Below are 17,788 nucleotides of genomic sequence, written 5' to 3' on the forward strand. Positions count from 1 at the left end.
GATGAAGCATGCCTTACCTTGTTCATATCTTCAGGTAGCTGCTGTGCACACGTGCTTTCCTTCTGGATTATTTTTAATATGTCCATGTGAAACTTCTTAGCATTGAGAAAGACTAGTGGGTTATTCACCGAGACGATTTTTACCGGTTGTAAGGACTCCTTTGAATTAAAATTAAAAACAGATTTGCAAATATAGTAGTGCTTGTTAACCAGCAGACATAGCATTCTAATGTTCTCGAAGCTACGCACATGAGTCTGACCAAACTGCGGGAGGCAGTGGAAGACAGGAGTGCCTGGCATGCTCTGGTCCATGAGGTCACAAAGAGTCGGTAACGACTAAACGACTAAACAACAACAATGGACTTGAGAGTTGCAAACTCTATAAAGGCCATTTGAGTTCTAAGAACTTCCTGCTCAATGCAATGCAAGATCTACAATGCAGCCACCCAGCCTCTAGTAAAATACCTCGGCCAAGAGAAAGCCTACCACATACCGCCCCAGAGGCAGTGTGCAGAAGTTTCTCCTCATGTTTCACTGATCTCTGCTTTCCTGCAATTTTCCACCTTTTTGGTTCTCGTTCTGCCCGCTGGAGCAATATCTTCCTCATGGCAGTCCTTCAGATATCTGAAGACAGCCATGCCTCCCCTTAACCTTTCCTTCAGGTGAAACATACTCAGCTCTTTCAACCACTCCTCAAAAGACTTGCTTCCCAGGCTCCTCTGCAAAACCGAGTGGCACCAGCTGTTGTCCCTCAGGCTGAGCCTCCCAGTAGGACCCACAGCGGACAGGAAATAAATGCATGGAAACTGAGAAATCAGAAATGTCTCCCAACATTTTTTTACTGCTGCTTAAAGCATTCTGTACCCTAGCCTCCTGAATGCCAAGATGATGCCAGGTTCTCGTTAGGTTGTGTGCAACAGGAATAAAACCAGCTCCCTCCCGCTACACCCTCCCCTGCTGCTATAGGTACAAGCAGTCTCCACATACACTCTGAAAAAGGAAGTTGAAATGGACACATGTCCAGCAAGGACAAAGCACAGAGCAGGAGGAAGAGGACAGGAATTTCCCCATGCCGAAATTTAACTATAAAGGGAGAATAAGAAGAGTAGGCTTACAGAATCTGCTTCTGTTTTGAATCTGCATTCCACTTCTTTCATATGTTTCAGGCTCAGAGTCGTTGCTCTATAACAGATGTGTGAAAGCAGCATATATAAGACTGCACACTGCGACTGTAAATGCCAAAACAAACTTATTTTCCAGGTGGTATCTGGCTATTCACATGTTCCAGATTCTGCAAATTACTTACTTCATACAAAGGACAACCTGTGTTTGTTAATGAGTGCTAAAATAGAAAGGGTTCTATAGTTACTTGCTCTATTTTTTTTAAAAAAAACAACCTCAGGCTCAATCAGAGGCATAGTGTGAGGGGGTCGGGGGGGGCATGGCCCCCGGTGCACATCTTTGAGCCCTGGCCGCTGAGGCGTGGCAGAAAGCAGGTTGGTATAGTGGTCAGGTGGATGGAGGCAGCAGGCAAGCAGCCTGTTGGAGGAGGGCTCCGCTCACCCTCCACATGAACTCCACACACCCCTCCCGGTGTGAGCCCCCACCCCAGCTGCCCAGTTCACTGGGGTGGGGGGGTGCAATATTTGCCCTGCCCTGAGTGCTGGCAACCCATGCTACGCCACTGGGCTCAATTGTTAAATTAAGAGGATCCGTTCTACCTATATGTAGACAAACAAAAAAGATATTGGACAGTTTTTCCAGATGCATTTGCAAGGCAGAATCAAGAGCAGAAGACAAGAATTAATCCATCCCCAACTACCAACTGGCTCCTGCTAACGACATCCTCAGACCCCATATTCATTTTACAATGGATATCTTTGTATCCCCTTACATCATGCTTATTTTAATCCTTAAATTGGTTGCATAGTCATAGCCTATACTCTGAGCATTCTGTGACATGGGCTAGGAATTCGAACCTTCAACAGACTACAATTCCAATGATTCCTTGGAGGTAGGAATGACAGCTGAACTGGCATATAACCTATGTAAGTTTGTAACGTATTTTTGCCCTAATGATGTATTTCACTGTTGTGGATACAAAATTGTTTGCCTATGAGAACACTGTAGGAATGTCTCACCTTGGGAAACGGAAAACCACTATAAGTATTGTGCAGACTACGCCGTACAGCAACCCCACATTAGCAGCAAAACAAATTGTAAATATGTAAGTGCTAACCCATATACTCTGTAAGGAAAAGAACAGAAGACAAAAAGAAATTAGTTATACAAACTTAGCAAAAATGTGTGTGGGAAGAAAGGTTATTAACCCTTTCCCTGCAAGCTGATTTTTGTCCAAAATATCCCTTCCCCATAGGGATCACCCTATAATATTTTTCTTCTTTGGGATAAATAAGTACACATTTATTGTAGCAGCACTGGTCACACTACTGGGAGCCAACATGGGCTTTTCCTAGGCCCTGGTCAAAGGACTAAAGAAACATTCAGAACCAATATGACCACAGCAGTGGCAGGACAAGGGGGGAAAGAAAAGAAAGAAAGAAAATCAGTACCATGGACAGTTACAGATTTATCCTACCACATGCAGTGGTATCGTGCTTCCTGTATGATATAACAAAAGTCATGCTTTTTGTATGATACAACAGAAGTCAAGCAATGCACACCTGTGATTACACTTTGATAACCCAAGAAGCCATGACTAATAAATGGTTGGATTTGGTACGCAATATAGTCTAAAAGATCTCAAGCCCTGACAACGAGCCTAGTGAGCTATTTTACATACAGCTGTTTACAGAGGCTGTTATAGCATTGTGAGAGATCTATGTATTTAAGTGCACTGGTGTGGTGTATAAAGATCAGTGGGAGTGACTTTTAAAAGATACACTTATCAAGATGGTGACACTAGATGGTAGGATTCCAAGGTTGGGCATCTACATAACACACACTTTTAAAGAGAAGTGTTATAATTTATTGATCACGTTTCTTTCTTAACATGCCTACAAGGATCACAGAGAAGTATATAAGAGGTTCCCCATTTTATTCTTACCAAAAAAAAGCAAGCCTTTGATGTCGGTTATGCTAAGTGACAGTGACTGATCTGAGATCACCAAGAAAGTTTCATGGTTGAAACTCAGTTGCTGCTCTATCCCATGCTGTAACTACTACCTCACAAAGGATTTCTGCAAATATCTAACAATCTGTAGCAGAGCAATCACTCTCAAGTCTATACACATATAGAAACTTAAAAACCTAATCCAAAAAATAGTAATTTTATATTCAGCTTCAGTGCTAGCACCGAAATCTCATAACATTCTGATATCTCATTGACTTCTACTGGTTTGAACCAGAATACTGAAGTGTGGAGGGGGCAAGGGGAGAATGATTGCAAAAGGTTTCCTTTTACAAAATTTGAAATTAAAATCTGTTCATCTTTGCATTTGTGTAAAAAGATCTGGCTGCTTCTTAATTTTACTGAATGTCGTTCTCTTGCTTATTATTTCTAAGCATGATCCAATGTCAAAGTTTTGCTCCTCCAAAAAAGTAAGATTTATAGTGCAAATTGAGATGAGAACAACGAGTAAAACATTAAACCCAAACCATCAAAATGCATATGTATGTACAGGGAAGAAAACAGAAGCTAGGGGTGGGTGGGACTCAGGACCGGGGAGTTGCTTTGTAAGAAGGCTGATGAAAAGGCCTTTTTCATATCTATCATGTTGGTTGTAAAGAAAGCCAAAATGATGGAAAATTATCCCCCAATGACTAATTGGTACCTGGATGAAGCAATTTGATTATTTCAAGTTCCTTCCATAGTGGTTGTGTTGCTAGATAAATCATACCACAATTCACATCCCTTAGAACAAATTAGCCAAACTGAAATTACAATCTCGTCTGAAATGAAATGGTTTCTTTGTAATAGCATTGAAGCACACGGCCTGGGAAAACTGCTAGCTCAGCACTTGCTTTTGAAAATGATGACTCTGAATTCCAAGGAGAAGGCAAGGAGAAGAGAAAGAAAAGGGCAGGATAATGCTTTATACAAATCTTGAAGAGCAAGAAACAAAGGTAGGAGGTGAGAGGAATACTTTGGATCCAAGGAGAATTTTTCCACCCAGACAAAGAAGATCTTCTCTCAACAATGAGTTGACAAAACATTTTTGGGGAGAGCACTGTTCTCAAACCCCTAATCCTAAGAGGCCAATGATCTCACTTGCGTCAAAGTGCCCACCTGGTTGTAGCAACTACGGGCTTGATAGCAGCTACAGCCAGCCAAAGAGCTTCCCACCTGCCTGCCTTCTTAGGGTCCACACTTCCTCTTATCCCATGCTGAGAAAGCAAGGATCTGAGCAGTTTTCTGCTTGTCCCGTGTTCTCTAGGCATGGGTCTAAGCATTTTCCATTTGCCCTGCCACTTTCTCTTGGAAAACCCACTCTTTACCCCAGAATCGGAGCGAACGTTAATCCATGGGAAACCCAACTGAGGTCTGCTCTGATTCAGCGGTAAAGAATGGGTTTTCCCAGGGGGAAGCAGTCCCAATGGGCAACAAGACCTGCTATCCCTCACAGCAGTGTCTCTAAGTTGCTGTAGAAGAAAAGTAAGCAAGTAGAAGTGGCAATAGCTGTGACTGTAATAAGGCTCTCCAGACACCATAGCAACTATTAGGCCCAATATCTGCTACAGGCAATTAGAGGTTTCTCAACTCACAAGGGCTAAACCTCAAGCTCCTTAGAACTGACGTATTTGGTTCTACATAATAATATTTGGCATGTGACAAAGAAGCGTATGTAACTGTTTCTATTTCCTGAATTCATTCTTGTTCTATTGATGTTCCTATGGAGTTTTAAACATCCAACCTAGAATGCAATTGTAAGTATAAAACCAATATTTGTTTCAAGAAGGCTCCTCCTTTGGCAATGGGACATCTTCACTTCAATCATAATACAACGCACAAATGCCTGGGAAGGGCTGGCCAAGACAACCATATCTCCACCTGTCAGTTACCCTTTCAGAGGTTTGTTATGGCTCTCTGTCAGAACTCTTATTAATAAGTTCGTCAATATGCCACCCTGACACAGAGTAAAGCAGGTTTTCTTTTTATCTTCCAGCTTTTAAAGGAAAATCATAGACAGGAACAAAGTTCAGTAAAGACATTTCATAATATACAAAGAGTATTTTGGCAAAGTATTTTTATAAAGACAAGTAAGGCAACTAATAGAAATCAACACATCTTCAGCTCGTCAAATACACGTTTAACCATCACCCAACTTAATTATTTGTTCTAGGACCAACATCAAATGAGAAGGTAGATTCCTGGGAGCACATGCCAGAGGAGAAAGGTGCTTTGTTAGCAGGGGGAAAAGGGGTAATGGAAAGAAACAGTGGCAAAACTTTAATTCATATGTAAAAGAATGGACCTTCCTCAGTAAATTCCTACACAGTTGGCTGAGGGAAAGCAACAAAAGGGAAGACTTGGTAAGGGGGAATTTAGGGCATTATCCCATGCATTAAAAGGCCTAGAGGAGGGGAATCCTTAGATTCAGTTTCACTTACCCAGTCTATTTTATCCACATTCCAATACTTTTTTAAGTCACGGAACTGCACCAGCATCCCCTTCAGCCCCACCACAATGATACTTGCTAGAACACACTGCAATGAAAGAATCCTTTGTCAAAAGGTGAATTCAGCATTCCCCTCCCCCTTCCCCAAACATGCAGGGAAATAGATTTCGGCAAGTTAATTAGCAAATTCCCAGGAAGCCTGAAGACACCTCTTCACTACAGTTATCAACACCTCCAAATATAATTAATGCCAAAGAGAGAATATCTTACACGTCCCTTTTGTGGATTCTGGAATTGCAATGCACAATACATTTGGGTAGCAACTAGATCTCAACTAGAATTCAAAGAGCCTTTGAAATACCAGGCATTTTTAAAATAAAAAATAATAATAACCAGGGACAAGAACAGGCTGTGAGTGAATACGCCACTTTCATTTCTTCAGACAGTCAAAAGGCCTCTTCCCTTGCGTGGAGAATAAGGGTTTCCCCCCTTACTCATGGGAAGAAGGGGGTAAATTATCCCCTGGTGCTGGTGCTAGAAGCCCTGGCTCCAGTCCTATGACCTAGTGCAAAATTATACACTAAGTGCAAAGATTCAAAACTTCTGCAATAAGTTCCATTGAAAACAGGCAACCCAGTTCATATCCAAGCAAAACAGAAAGAAAGACTCCCCACTCCCTATTTGTTCTTGGCACATGAAACTGGTGTGTTCTCTCCCTTCTATGAGAGCATTAATAATCATGGAATCATAATGAAAGGTGGTGCAGTCATTTTCAGAAAGATTAGTTTAGTCTATGAAAATCATATGATTGCAAATAATAGTAATTAAAAAAAGAACTGTACCATGGGCAGCCAGTATAGCATTGGTCCTACTGCATAGATGACCACAAGCACCAATACGCAAGATATTAGGCAAGCCACCTAAAAACAATTGGAAAGGAGAAGCATAAATAATCACATTATTCAAATTCTAAAGCATGCCTAAAATGAAATGAAAGTGCTTGGTTTGCCAAAGTTGCTGAGCATAACAAAACACTGCAGACACATAAAAATTCTAGGAGCCAGGAAAGGAGATTTTGGCTCTCACATGGTCTGCAGATTGGAAGCATCTGAGTATAATTTAAGATTTGACCTGTTGTGGTTACCCTTAGCCCACCTAAAGAACAAATACATGGATCAAATACCAATATACACAATATACAAAAAAGTGGGTTAGTGTTTGATCTCAAATATGCAGGCACAAACCACTGAGCTTCTGGAAAATATACTTTTGTGCCTGTGTTTATTACACAATGGTTGCAATCCGAAGAAATTCATCCACACCCAAGTTTCACTGAAATCAATGAGATTTAGGGTGGGACTACGTGTCATCCACATACCTGTTGGTTGGCAGCTTCTCCTGGGGGAGGGGGGGGGATTGCGGCAAGGAATGGTAGCTGGGGAAATGTTAGGCACTCTGTTCCATTACTTGTCTCCTCCCAAGTTCCTCTCAAACCTGATTGTTTTATTTATCCCAGCTTTCCCCTAAGGATCTCAGACATGGCTGGCTCCTCTTCACAACAATCCTATGAAACCAGGATTGCTCCTATGAGAGCAACAGTCACTGGGAATTTGAACACAGGGCTCCAGCATCTAGCAGTGGAGAACAAGCAAGTCTGCATGGATTGCTGTCTCTTTCTGAATCTTTTGCATTTCATTAAGAAAGTTGCCCGTGCAGTTTTTTTCCCATTCTACATGGAGGCATCTCTAAGAAGCCTTTATTTTGTCCTCAGGGATCTAATACTGCAATTATACATTATGAAAGATGCAGGACTGACACTAAAAACAGCAGTGCTCCCAACTCTCCACCTCCATCTCTTCCTTTTCTTGCATATAAATGAGTGTGTGTGACACCACACCTCTAGTTTCTGCACTAATAAAGCGGCACAAGTGCAGAAAAACTAGGAACATGGTACCATTGCGTCATTCATTCTGTTTTACTGCACAACAGGAGGAAGGAGAAGAGGTGCAAAGATGCTGCTTTCAGTAATAGCCACACATCTCTCATAAGATGTTCCAGTCTAATGGTGAATTGCCGCAGGATTTGTTTGAGTAGAGACCAATTTGTGGGGAGTGATTGGATCTGTTTCTTAGCTGTACCATGACCTGCATGATTTTAAAATATTCTCTGTTTCATACATATTACTTTCCTGATTGGATCTGTGATTCTTCTTGGATGGGAACTTTTTTGCCTGTATTTGTTGCTTTGCTTATTTTAATGACAGTCTGGTGACTAGACTTGGCTTGAGATAGGCAAGTAATAGATCAGTTTTGTTTCCAAAACAAAGGACTGTTTGGTTTGTCAGGGACTTTTATGTGTGTGTGTTTAGTGTCTGTGTCTAGCCTCTAAAATCACTATTGTCATTCGCTTTTGTCTCTGTTGATATTTTCTATGGATAGCTCCAGTGATTGATCATACGCCCTTACGTATCAAAGCATTTGCTGGTCAGTACAGTTTTGGTTTGGTTTTCTTTGGCCTTCATCAAGAGAAGGAAGACATCAGCTGCTTGGGTCTAGAGATACTTTCCAAATGAGCACAGACAGGGTCTCAGGAAAGGGCAACTACTATTTCCCTTCCCCCACAGAACATGACCTCACTTCAGAAACTTCCAGTTTGGTAGTGTGGGCAGGCTGTTTTATCACCTTTCATTGCTGCTTCTTTTAAGGGATTGCAGCACTTATTCCACACATGTTAGAGTTCTAACTGAATGGCTACTTTTTGCATTTCACTTTTGCCTGATGTCACTGCTTACAAATCCCATTCTCCCCTATGTATTATACACCTGCAACTGAAGATTATACCATGCATCTGATGAAACAGACTCAAGTCCACAAAAGCTTATGCCATAATAAAAACGGTTAGGTTTTCAAAGCACCACAAGACTTCTTGTGGAGTGTAGGCAGAGACAATCAATACAATTGGAGGCAGGCTCTTACTGCCCGACAGTTATTAGTCTGATTTTCTTAAGGTGAAACCAACACTTTGACTGTTAACCTTAAGATTATATTTATATCTTTGCTAGGTATTGTAAGATAGTTTAAACATTACTCTTTTTTCCATTGGGAAATGTAGACCTATAGAAAAGAACATGTGCGGAACAGATATAGAAGATATGTAGAGCCACTGACCCCGTGGTGGGTCTCACCAATTGAGGCACATGCCATAAAGAAATTAAATACCAAAAAGAAATGGCCCACATATAGAGAGTTAATAGAAGAAGACCAGGGGAATTATAAGCTGAAGAAATTTGAAGAATTAAAAAAGATAGGAATTGACAAATGGCAATATAGACAGCTGGTCAGTATTTTCCAAGCAGATAAAAAGAAAGGGTTCACTAAAGAAAATTCGAAATTCGAAATAGAAGTGATCCAAAACAAAAAGAAAACATTATCTAGAACATATAGCTTATTATTAAATTGGGATTTAATAGAGGAAAGCACAAAAGAAGTGGTGATACAATGGTCAAAAGACCTCGGCCATACAATATACATCGAACAATGGGATAAATTGTGGGGACACGATATAAAATTTACAGCCGCCAATAACATAAAAGAATTTTTTTAAAAAAAATTCTATAGATGGCACTTAACGCCACTGAAATTGGCCAAGATTTATAAAATCAAATCAAATCTGTGCTGGAGATGCAACAAAGAACCGGGAACTTTCATACATATATGGTGGAAATGCGAGGAGATTGTTAAATTTTGGAATACCATACATGAGATAATGAAAAAAATGATGAAAAAATCAATCCAAAAAAACCCAGATATGTATTTATTAGGTCTATTAAATGAGGAAATTCCAAAAGAAAATGAAAAAGTATTTATGTATGCAAGCACAGCAGCGAGAATGTTAATAGCAGCTAATTGGAAAACGGGTAAAGTACCATCTAAAGAAGAATGGATTAATAAATTGAGTGAATACCTCTTGATGGCAAGATTGACAGCAGCAGTAAGGAACCAGTCCAAGCAAAAATTAAGTGAGTGGAAAAGCTATGATGATTACATGAAAAAGCATTGTTCGAAAGAGGACATGCTAGCATGCGTTGAGTAGGAGATATGAAGAGAAATATAAAATAAACAGAGTTTGAGTTAGTTTTATTAGTATCACTGTAGAGTCTTATAGAAAATAAATGCACGAGTGAATATCAGAGTGGAAATGGAGGTCGAGAAAGTGTGGGGGGAAACAGCGGGGGGGGAGGGGGAAAGGGTGGGAAGGGAGGGAGGAAATGATTTTCTGTTTTGTTTTGTTTTTGATATTTCCATAATTTCTGTTATGATTTGTAATTTTTCTTTATCTTTGGTTTTTGTTATAATTTTGTAATGTTTTAAAGATTGGAAATAAAGATCTTTTTAATAAAAAAAGAAAAAAAGAACATGTGCTAAAGGTAAGGTGAAGATCCCAGGTTCATCCGCTGGCATCTTCAGTAAGAGGGTCAAAGGCAGAAGAGCTGGGAGAAACTTTTTGCCAGGAGAGCTGCTTCTGGTTAGGATAGGGCAGCCTTTCCCAGCCTGGCAACCCTGTGTAGGGAAGTTTTTAATGACTGATGTTTTAATGCATTTTTAATCTTTTGTTGGAAGCCGCCCAGAGTGGCTGGGGAAACCCAGCCAGATGGGTGGGGTATAAATTTATTATTATTATTATTATTATTATTATTATTATTATTATTCGTATCCCATAAACTCCCTTCAGCCCACACCAGCACAGCCAATTGTAAGAGATTATAGGAGTTGCAGTACAAAATATCTGGAGGCCATCAGGTAAGGGAAGGCTGGAAAGCCCTATTGATCTAGACAGTCCATTGGATCAGTTCAGTGTAGGCAGCTCTTAATATATTTTCATTCTGGGATCATTGCCCCTGTATTTGATTGGTCGGTATTACTTTTATAAAGCATCTTAGTAGAGTTAAGCTCGCTTCCTTTACCTTTTCTTCTGCCAACGTAGCAGGCAGCTGTGCCTACAACATTCCCTGGAATGATTACGAAGGATCTCACACCTCATGTTCAGCATTAATTACAGTGCAGGAGATGCGAGTACAGGCATCCCCAAACTTCGGCCCTCCAAATGTTATGGACTACAATTCCCATCTTCCACGACCACTGGTCCTGTTAGCTAGGGATCATGGGAATTGTAGGCCAAAACATCTGGAGGGCCGCAGTTTGGGGGTGCCTATGCGAGTACAACGGCCAATATTTCTATTCTGCCCTAACAACACAAATAGGGTTACCTGTGTTTTCGCTCCAGTGCTGAACAGGAGAGCAGTACGGCCCATAGCTGCTGCACTGGGTATGCAGAAGAAAAAGGATGGGATCACGTTGCTGAGGCCGTGAGCCAAGAACTCCTGGAAAGTTTTGGGGGGAAAGAGCATAAGAACCAAAGTAGAGTCCTGCTAGATTGGATCATCTCAACAAGCATCCTGTATCCCAACAGTGGCCCACCATATGCTTCTGTGAAGCCCACCAGCAGGGATTAAAGGCAACAGCCCTTGGCAACTGGTATTCCTTGGCACATTCCCTCTGCACTTGGAGGTTCCATATAGCTGTGTTGGCTAATAGCCAATGATAGGCCTGCCCTTCATGGATTTAATTGTCTAATCCCCTTTTAAAGCTGTGTAAACCAGTGGCCATCACTGGGGCCATGCTTAACTGGCATCTCATTCCTACAATTACTGTGGGCTACCAGGAAGGGACCGCAGCTGCTAGGTTGGTGTAGTCGTGCAAACATACCAGTGGGAAAGCCAGATTGGCCTCACCAGTTAGCTTGCACTCCACCACCCTCATGGCCACTTCACCTTTCTCTGTCTCTCTCCTGGCAAGCTGCAGCAACAGTGGTGATGGGAGGTCAGATGAGCCTTGACACCCTGCCAGCTGCTACTGTGATTTACACAAGTTAATTATGCATTGTGTGAATACATTGTTTTGTCTGTTCTAAGCTCACTGTCCATCAGTCTCACTGGGTGACCCACCCAAGCTCAAGTGTTACAGAAGAAGGAGAAAAAAAGAAATGTTCTCTATCCACTGTCTTCTATCCACTACTACGAAGACAAAGGAACTGCAGGAGCAGTCCTATCCCCTTGGCCTGGATATTATCTGACCCATTTCCAAATTTGGTCTTGTGGGCTCAGTGGGTAGAGCATGAGACTCTTAGGGTCATAGGAGCATCCGACAAATTCGAGGTGGGGGTTGCTTTCCAAAACCAGAACCTGTGTAAAGTGAGGAAGTCTGTTCTCTTGTTCAGCGGTGGAAGATCTACAGGGAAAAGCCCACACATGCTCAGATTGTAAGCAAATTTGCTTAAACCTGTTGGCAAGCTAATTTTCGCTATGCAAATGGCTTTGAGAACATTTTGCCAAAAGCTGTAAAACATTCTAAATCAATAAACAATGCCATGCAATAATTTTACAAATCGTTCCCCTCCCTCCCATTGCCTGAATACCCTTATGGTTTCTCCGCTGGGTCATTCCACGTCAGTTCAACGCGGTCATGCCACCCACCGTCTCGGATTTTGATGAAACTTGGTGTAAACCCTTCCCTTATGGGTTGTGTGAAATTTCAAAGAGATCTGATCATTGGTTATGGAGAAAAAAATAAAATGCACACAAGGCCGAGGATCTCAAGAGGGACAGAAACACAGATTTCATGAAACTTTGAAGTGCTATAAAATTAAAACCGTTTGAGATAGAGGGGAAAAAATTAAGGGGGTTTCTTTCAACCATAAGGGAAGGGTGTACACCAGGTTTCATCAAAATCTGAGATGGTGGGTGGCATGACCACGTTGAACTGATGTGGAATGACCCAGGGGGGGCATGGTAAGGTGTAAAGTCACTAGCTGCGTGGAAATGAGGTCATCACTGCAGCAGGGTTTATAGGCTTCCTGGCATGCCTAGCATATCCCAAGAACCTAGTTTGGAAAAAAATGCCATAATTTGAATCAACTTTCTCAATTATACTGAAGTCTTTTTTTGCAAATTAATCAAACAACTCTCACTTGCTTTTGGAGAATTTCAACCAACCCTAGGAGCATCATGGCAGTAAAATTGCACCCTTAAGACTAATTGTAAGACCAACAGTAAGCATGTCAAGATCCTGGTAGCTTTCTACTTGGAGCATGTTCACCAAAGTTTCATCAGCAGAAAAGAGTGTACAAGCGTTCACCTGGTTATCATCCACAGAGTAGTTGAACTTCTTAGCAGAGGCCTGGGCAAGGGCTAGTGAAGCTACATAACCAACCAATGCCACTCCAAATGCCTCTGTGATGACTTCAGGGAGGATATTCATGGGTGGAGACCTTGGCAGTGGTATGCTGTAAAAGTAAGGACAATCCTATGTGGTGGAGGATGTTATGCATTAGAAGGCAAATGTGCCAGTATCAAATAAAAACTGTGAACTGAAAGATTTCCATTCATTCAGGGTAGGCACAGAAATGTAAATTCTGACAGAATTTCCTCATTTTATAGCCACAAAAATCACAGTCTATTCCAGCTTTTCAATTTTAAGTTTAGTTTGAGAAGGGTCATTTATAGGCAGCATTTGCATTCTTCAGTGCTACAAAGCCTACCAAACTGCGCTGTCTGGCTTGCTCTTATTTAATAAAGCTGCACTGATGTACTGAAATGATACATATTGGAGCTCTTTGCCTCAGATAGATTATCAAAGCTTCTTCTCAATATCTCTACATTGCACATAAATCCAACGAGTGCATTTCTTCCGGGGGGGGGGGGAGGTGCCTGTACTCACCAAGAAGTTGTTATAGTAAGTGCCACACTTTTAACCAGTGCTTTTATTCTAGGAAAAAATTGTGCCGGTGCTGTGTACCCTTGAGTACCCCTGGAAAACAAGCACTGATGCCAACCAGCTGTAGCCCTTATTCAGAGAGTTAGCAAAATCTCAAACATGTGAGCAGAAGGAGGCACCATGGCCACTATGCTGGACCTCCACACATGGCCAATTTGTTTGTGAACAGATATGCATATGCCAATTGTATGTGTATAGGTTGCCTCCTTGGTAGGATCCCCAAATCACATGGTGAGAGCTTAAGTTCATACAACTTGAATACGTAACCTCTGATTTCAAAGGAGCAGCTGCTTACGGAGGTTGATGCTAGGACCACAGACACACTTCCCCTCTTTAAATCCACACGCTTAGTATTTCCAAATTTCGATCATCTGAAAAATGACTACATGTAGTCCCACAAGCCCAGGCATAAAAAGAGGCTGGACATTCAGTTTGTAAAAACCAGTCAACGTAAAAATGGATGTGTCAATTTAGTCTTCAGTAGCAGCTTTAGAAAGAAATACTGCAGGGGACAAATTCAGACAGCAAAGAACTTGTTGTTCTTCTTCTACAAAATAAAGCAGCATTCATATTCATCAGAAGAACTGGACCTACATTACCTACACAGTGTTCTCAGTCTGCTAGGAAGTGGATGAGTTTAATGTTGTGCAACACAGGACTCCAATGTAACAGTTGTGCTAGCAGAAGCTTGTTGCACATCAGATTCCATAACCTGTTGTGCAAAAAAGTTACCAGCAACCTGCTTGTGCATTCTCTTATGCAGCTACGTTCCGCTGGTGCAAAACATTTCACCAGCAGAACAAGAGTATAGTGCTAAAGGAATTTTAACTTGGGTTGGATACAACCCACAGATCCCCAGTATCTGATGTCTGGTTCTATATAGGTTCCCTATTCAGCCTTCTGAAAATCAACTTTGTTCTCATCATCCTCATTAAGGCAGAATTCATGGTTTCATTTTCATTTTTCAGCTGTTGGCCATTTTATTGCACAGGATGAGGGTATGCAAACAATGATTTTAAAATGCAAAAATGCAAAACATACTGAATATACATATTTATGTATCAATACATACAAGCATATAAAGAACACGTTACCCTTCTGGAATATGTCCCACAACTTTCATGCCGTAGCTCTGCTCCATATCAGCATAGTAGCAGGCAGCAGAGGTAGCAACTATCTATTGGTCAAGCAACAACAAAGATTTAGAGGAAGAAGGCAATAAACACTTCACACTTTTTAAAGAAATCTTCATGTTTCTTTTGGCATTGGGCTCACTACTTCAGAGAACAATCTGAGTGGAACTAATGGAATAGAAGCAATCTTGTTAAGTTACAGAGATGAGACCATTGGTTATATACCATATTGGGTCAGCTTCTTCTCAGATGGGGATTGCCTATGTTCACGTATAGCTGGGTTTACATGATAGCAGCTATACAGAAGCTATGTGAATATTGGCTCTTCTACACACCCTCAATTTGTCTATGATCATTACATTGAATTAACAGTTGAGAAGCATGGAGTTTATTGAAAAGGAAGGGGGTGCAATTTCCCTACATTAAGAGAGCATGTGTTCCCACACATCTCAGGTGTATTGAAATGAAGGCGAGGACCACCCTTCAAACATACCTCTGTACCCTCCATCCAGATAAGTAAGATTATCAGCATCCAAGGACACATTTCAGCCAGGCAACAACATTTGGGGTACAAAGCAGGGTCAGTAAGGGGTGAGGCCTGGGGAGAGCTCCAAGGGCAGACAGAGAGGCTTGGAGTGCCCAACTTGGCCCCCAGGTTGGGGGTTCCTCACCCCTGCCCTATATGTTTTCGTCTGGCACATGTACACATCCAGATTCAGAGTACTAAGTGTGTGCTCCTATGCACACAAGGCATTTATGTGTCTATGAGCAGGCCCTATTAATACAGAAATACCCAATCAGCTCACATTAAGGTGTGATAATGAGGCCCCATTCATTGAAATGTGTGTGTGTGTATGTGTGTGTGTGTGTGTGTGTGTGTGTGTGTTTGGGGGGGGGGGAGATCTTGAATCAAGCTCCCACCTGTAAGGCTTCTTTGTATCAGAGCCACAGTATGCATTTACAAAGCACAATCCCATAATTCTTTACTATAAAGATAGTAGGCCAATATACCTCATTACTATACCATTTTGAAAAACAGCTGGGCATTACAAAAATTAAACATCATAGCTGAGACACCAGAAGTTTGCATGGCTACAATTAATGAGCCCAAACAATGCTTTTTAAACCTCACAACTGAAGCCAGTCCATTGCCAATTTCCTTTGTGCGGTATTTGTTTAATATTATTCTTGTATCAAACTTTTCCGAGAAACAGTACACCTGAATTTATCTAAACTGGTCACACCATTAACTAAATGGCAAAACCATAAATATTTGCCCTGCATTGCATTAACAATGAGCACCACCGGCTGCAGCAGATTAAGAAGTGCAAAACAGTGCTTCTGTTTATACTTACCAAAACCAAATCAATAGGAAGAACCACCTTGATTTTCCCTTTAAACTTTTCGTTCAGTTCTTTAACAAGAACGAGAATCACGATGCTCAGCACAGAGAGCAGCAAAGCTTCCAACTGAATGGATTTGATGTTTTCAAAGATGTAGGCATAAATCTATAGTGGAAAGAAAATCAGGTCAGTTGAATATCAAGGATGTAAGTGCTCAAAGAAGCAGGTCCATAATTTTGGAACTTATTACTGAATACAGTGGATTGTATCTAGACATGCCTTTCAGCAAACGCAAGGGCTGCTTCCATTATATATATTCCATTTATATTCCAGGAGAATATAAACTAGTTCTTTTCTGAACTCAAAAGTCACCATCAGAACATTTATATCTGCTGTTTTCTTACACAGAATGGTAACAAAAAATGTTGACTATTGTGGTGTTTGGCCGTTCTTTTGGAAATGTCTGTACAGGGGTAGAGAAAGGGTTAATAGGAGACCAATAGAAAGGGTTTGTTGTTGTTGTTTAGTCGTTTAGTCGTGTCCGACTCTTCGTGACCCCATGGACCATAGCACGCCAGGCACTCCTGTCTTGCACTGCCTCCCGCAGTTTGGGCAAACTCATGTTCGTAGCTTCCAGAACACTGTCCAACCATCTTGTCCTCTGACGTCCCCTTCTCCTAGTGCCCTCAATCTTTCCCAAAATCAGGATCTTTTCCAAGGATTCTTCTCTTCTCATGAGGTGGCCAAAGTATTGGAGCCTCAGCTTCCAGGGAGCACTCAGGGCTGATTTCCTTAAGAATGGATAGGTTTGATCTTCTTGCAGTCCATGGGACTCTCAAGAGTCTCCTCCAGCACCATAAGAAAGGGTTAATAGGAGACAAATAGAAAGGGTTAATAGGAGACCAATAGAAAAGCCCAGAGGTGGAGCCTACCTGCTTTTAAAAGGCTTAGTACTTAACCCGAGGTACCACTGTACTGTCTTTTTTATTTTATAGTACAGTACATTGATTATTGCCTTCATTTTATGGATCAATGGTCTCGTTAGACAGTAAAATTTGTGTTAAATTGCTGTTTTAGGGGGTGTTTTCCATTGTCTGGAACGGATTAATCCGCTTTCCATTACTTTCAATGGGAAAGTTCGCTTCAGGTTAAATACGCTTCAGGTTAAGAACGGACTTCCAGAACCAATTAAGTACTTAACCTGAGGTACCACTGTAGAGAGAGAGTTAGTTCAGTTGGTTCCTTGTGGGTGGGAGGCATAGGAGTCAGAGTGAGTTAGAGACAGAGGGGAGACAGAGAGAGTGTTTCAAAGTATTTAAAACTTGTTTGTGTTCACAATAAACTGGAATCTTTGTTAATACGTTACAACCTGACTGAGTCTGAATATATTACCGGGGAAACCTGGTTGGTGGCAGTGGAAGAGAATAGACGTGGTGGCACAGGGTCAATAGTCCGTGGAACGACCCGGGGGCTCTGTGTGAACGCACAACTATGTACATGCAAAAAGTTACAGAGCCAGCTATGATGCCACTTTCCTGGAAAGCCACCAATGCCACAACTAATGTCATCATGACCTAGTCTAGATTATTTCACTGGCGGGTATTTGTCACAAAAACAGGGATGCAGCTTTTTCATGCTTGTTGGGGACACATTTTGTACATGAGTCAGACATTTGGAAGGATGGGCAATGAAACCACAACCTTGACCCACATGTTCTCCTTATATAATCAAACAATGAATATGTTATGCTAGAGGGCTTGGGATTTGGCAACTAGAAAGCCATGCCTATCCAGAAATGTGTGTTGAAGACAGCATGTGGCTTTGGCTCAGTGCCCCACCAGGAGCCGAGACTGACTAGGACAAAAGACAGAAACTTGGAATGACATGTCAGAATGTCAGCAC

General features: G+C 41.5%; 1 protein-coding gene across 1 annotated transcript in view; it reads right to left on the minus strand.

Moving 5' to 3' along the window:
* Positions 1-17,788, minus strand: part of SLC26A7 (solute carrier family 26 member 7) — a 75,731-nt gene that overhangs the window by 24,318 nt on the left and 33,625 nt on the right. Inside the window, exons 5-13 of the mRNA XM_035125263.2 lie at positions 15,899-16,051; positions 14,505-14,587; positions 12,772-12,919; positions 10,845-10,958; positions 6,421-6,498; positions 5,571-5,666; positions 2,141-2,247; positions 1,115-1,181; positions 18-158 (exon numbers count right to left, since the gene is read on the minus strand). Of these exons, the coding sequence (XP_034981154.1) occupies positions 18-158; positions 1,115-1,181; positions 2,141-2,247; positions 5,571-5,666; positions 6,421-6,498; positions 10,845-10,958; positions 12,772-12,919; positions 14,505-14,587; positions 15,899-16,051 (987 nt within the window). The remainder of the gene's footprint in view (positions 1-17; positions 159-1,114; positions 1,182-2,140; positions 2,248-5,570; positions 5,667-6,420; positions 6,499-10,844; positions 10,959-12,771; positions 12,920-14,504; positions 14,588-15,898; positions 16,052-17,788) is intronic.

This window comes from Zootoca vivipara, chromosome 8 (genome assembly GCF_963506605.1).
Source record: "Zootoca vivipara chromosome 8, rZooViv1.1, whole genome shotgun sequence".
In the NCBI taxonomy this organism is placed as follows: Eukaryota; Metazoa; Chordata; class Lepidosauria; order Squamata; family Lacertidae; genus Zootoca; species Zootoca vivipara.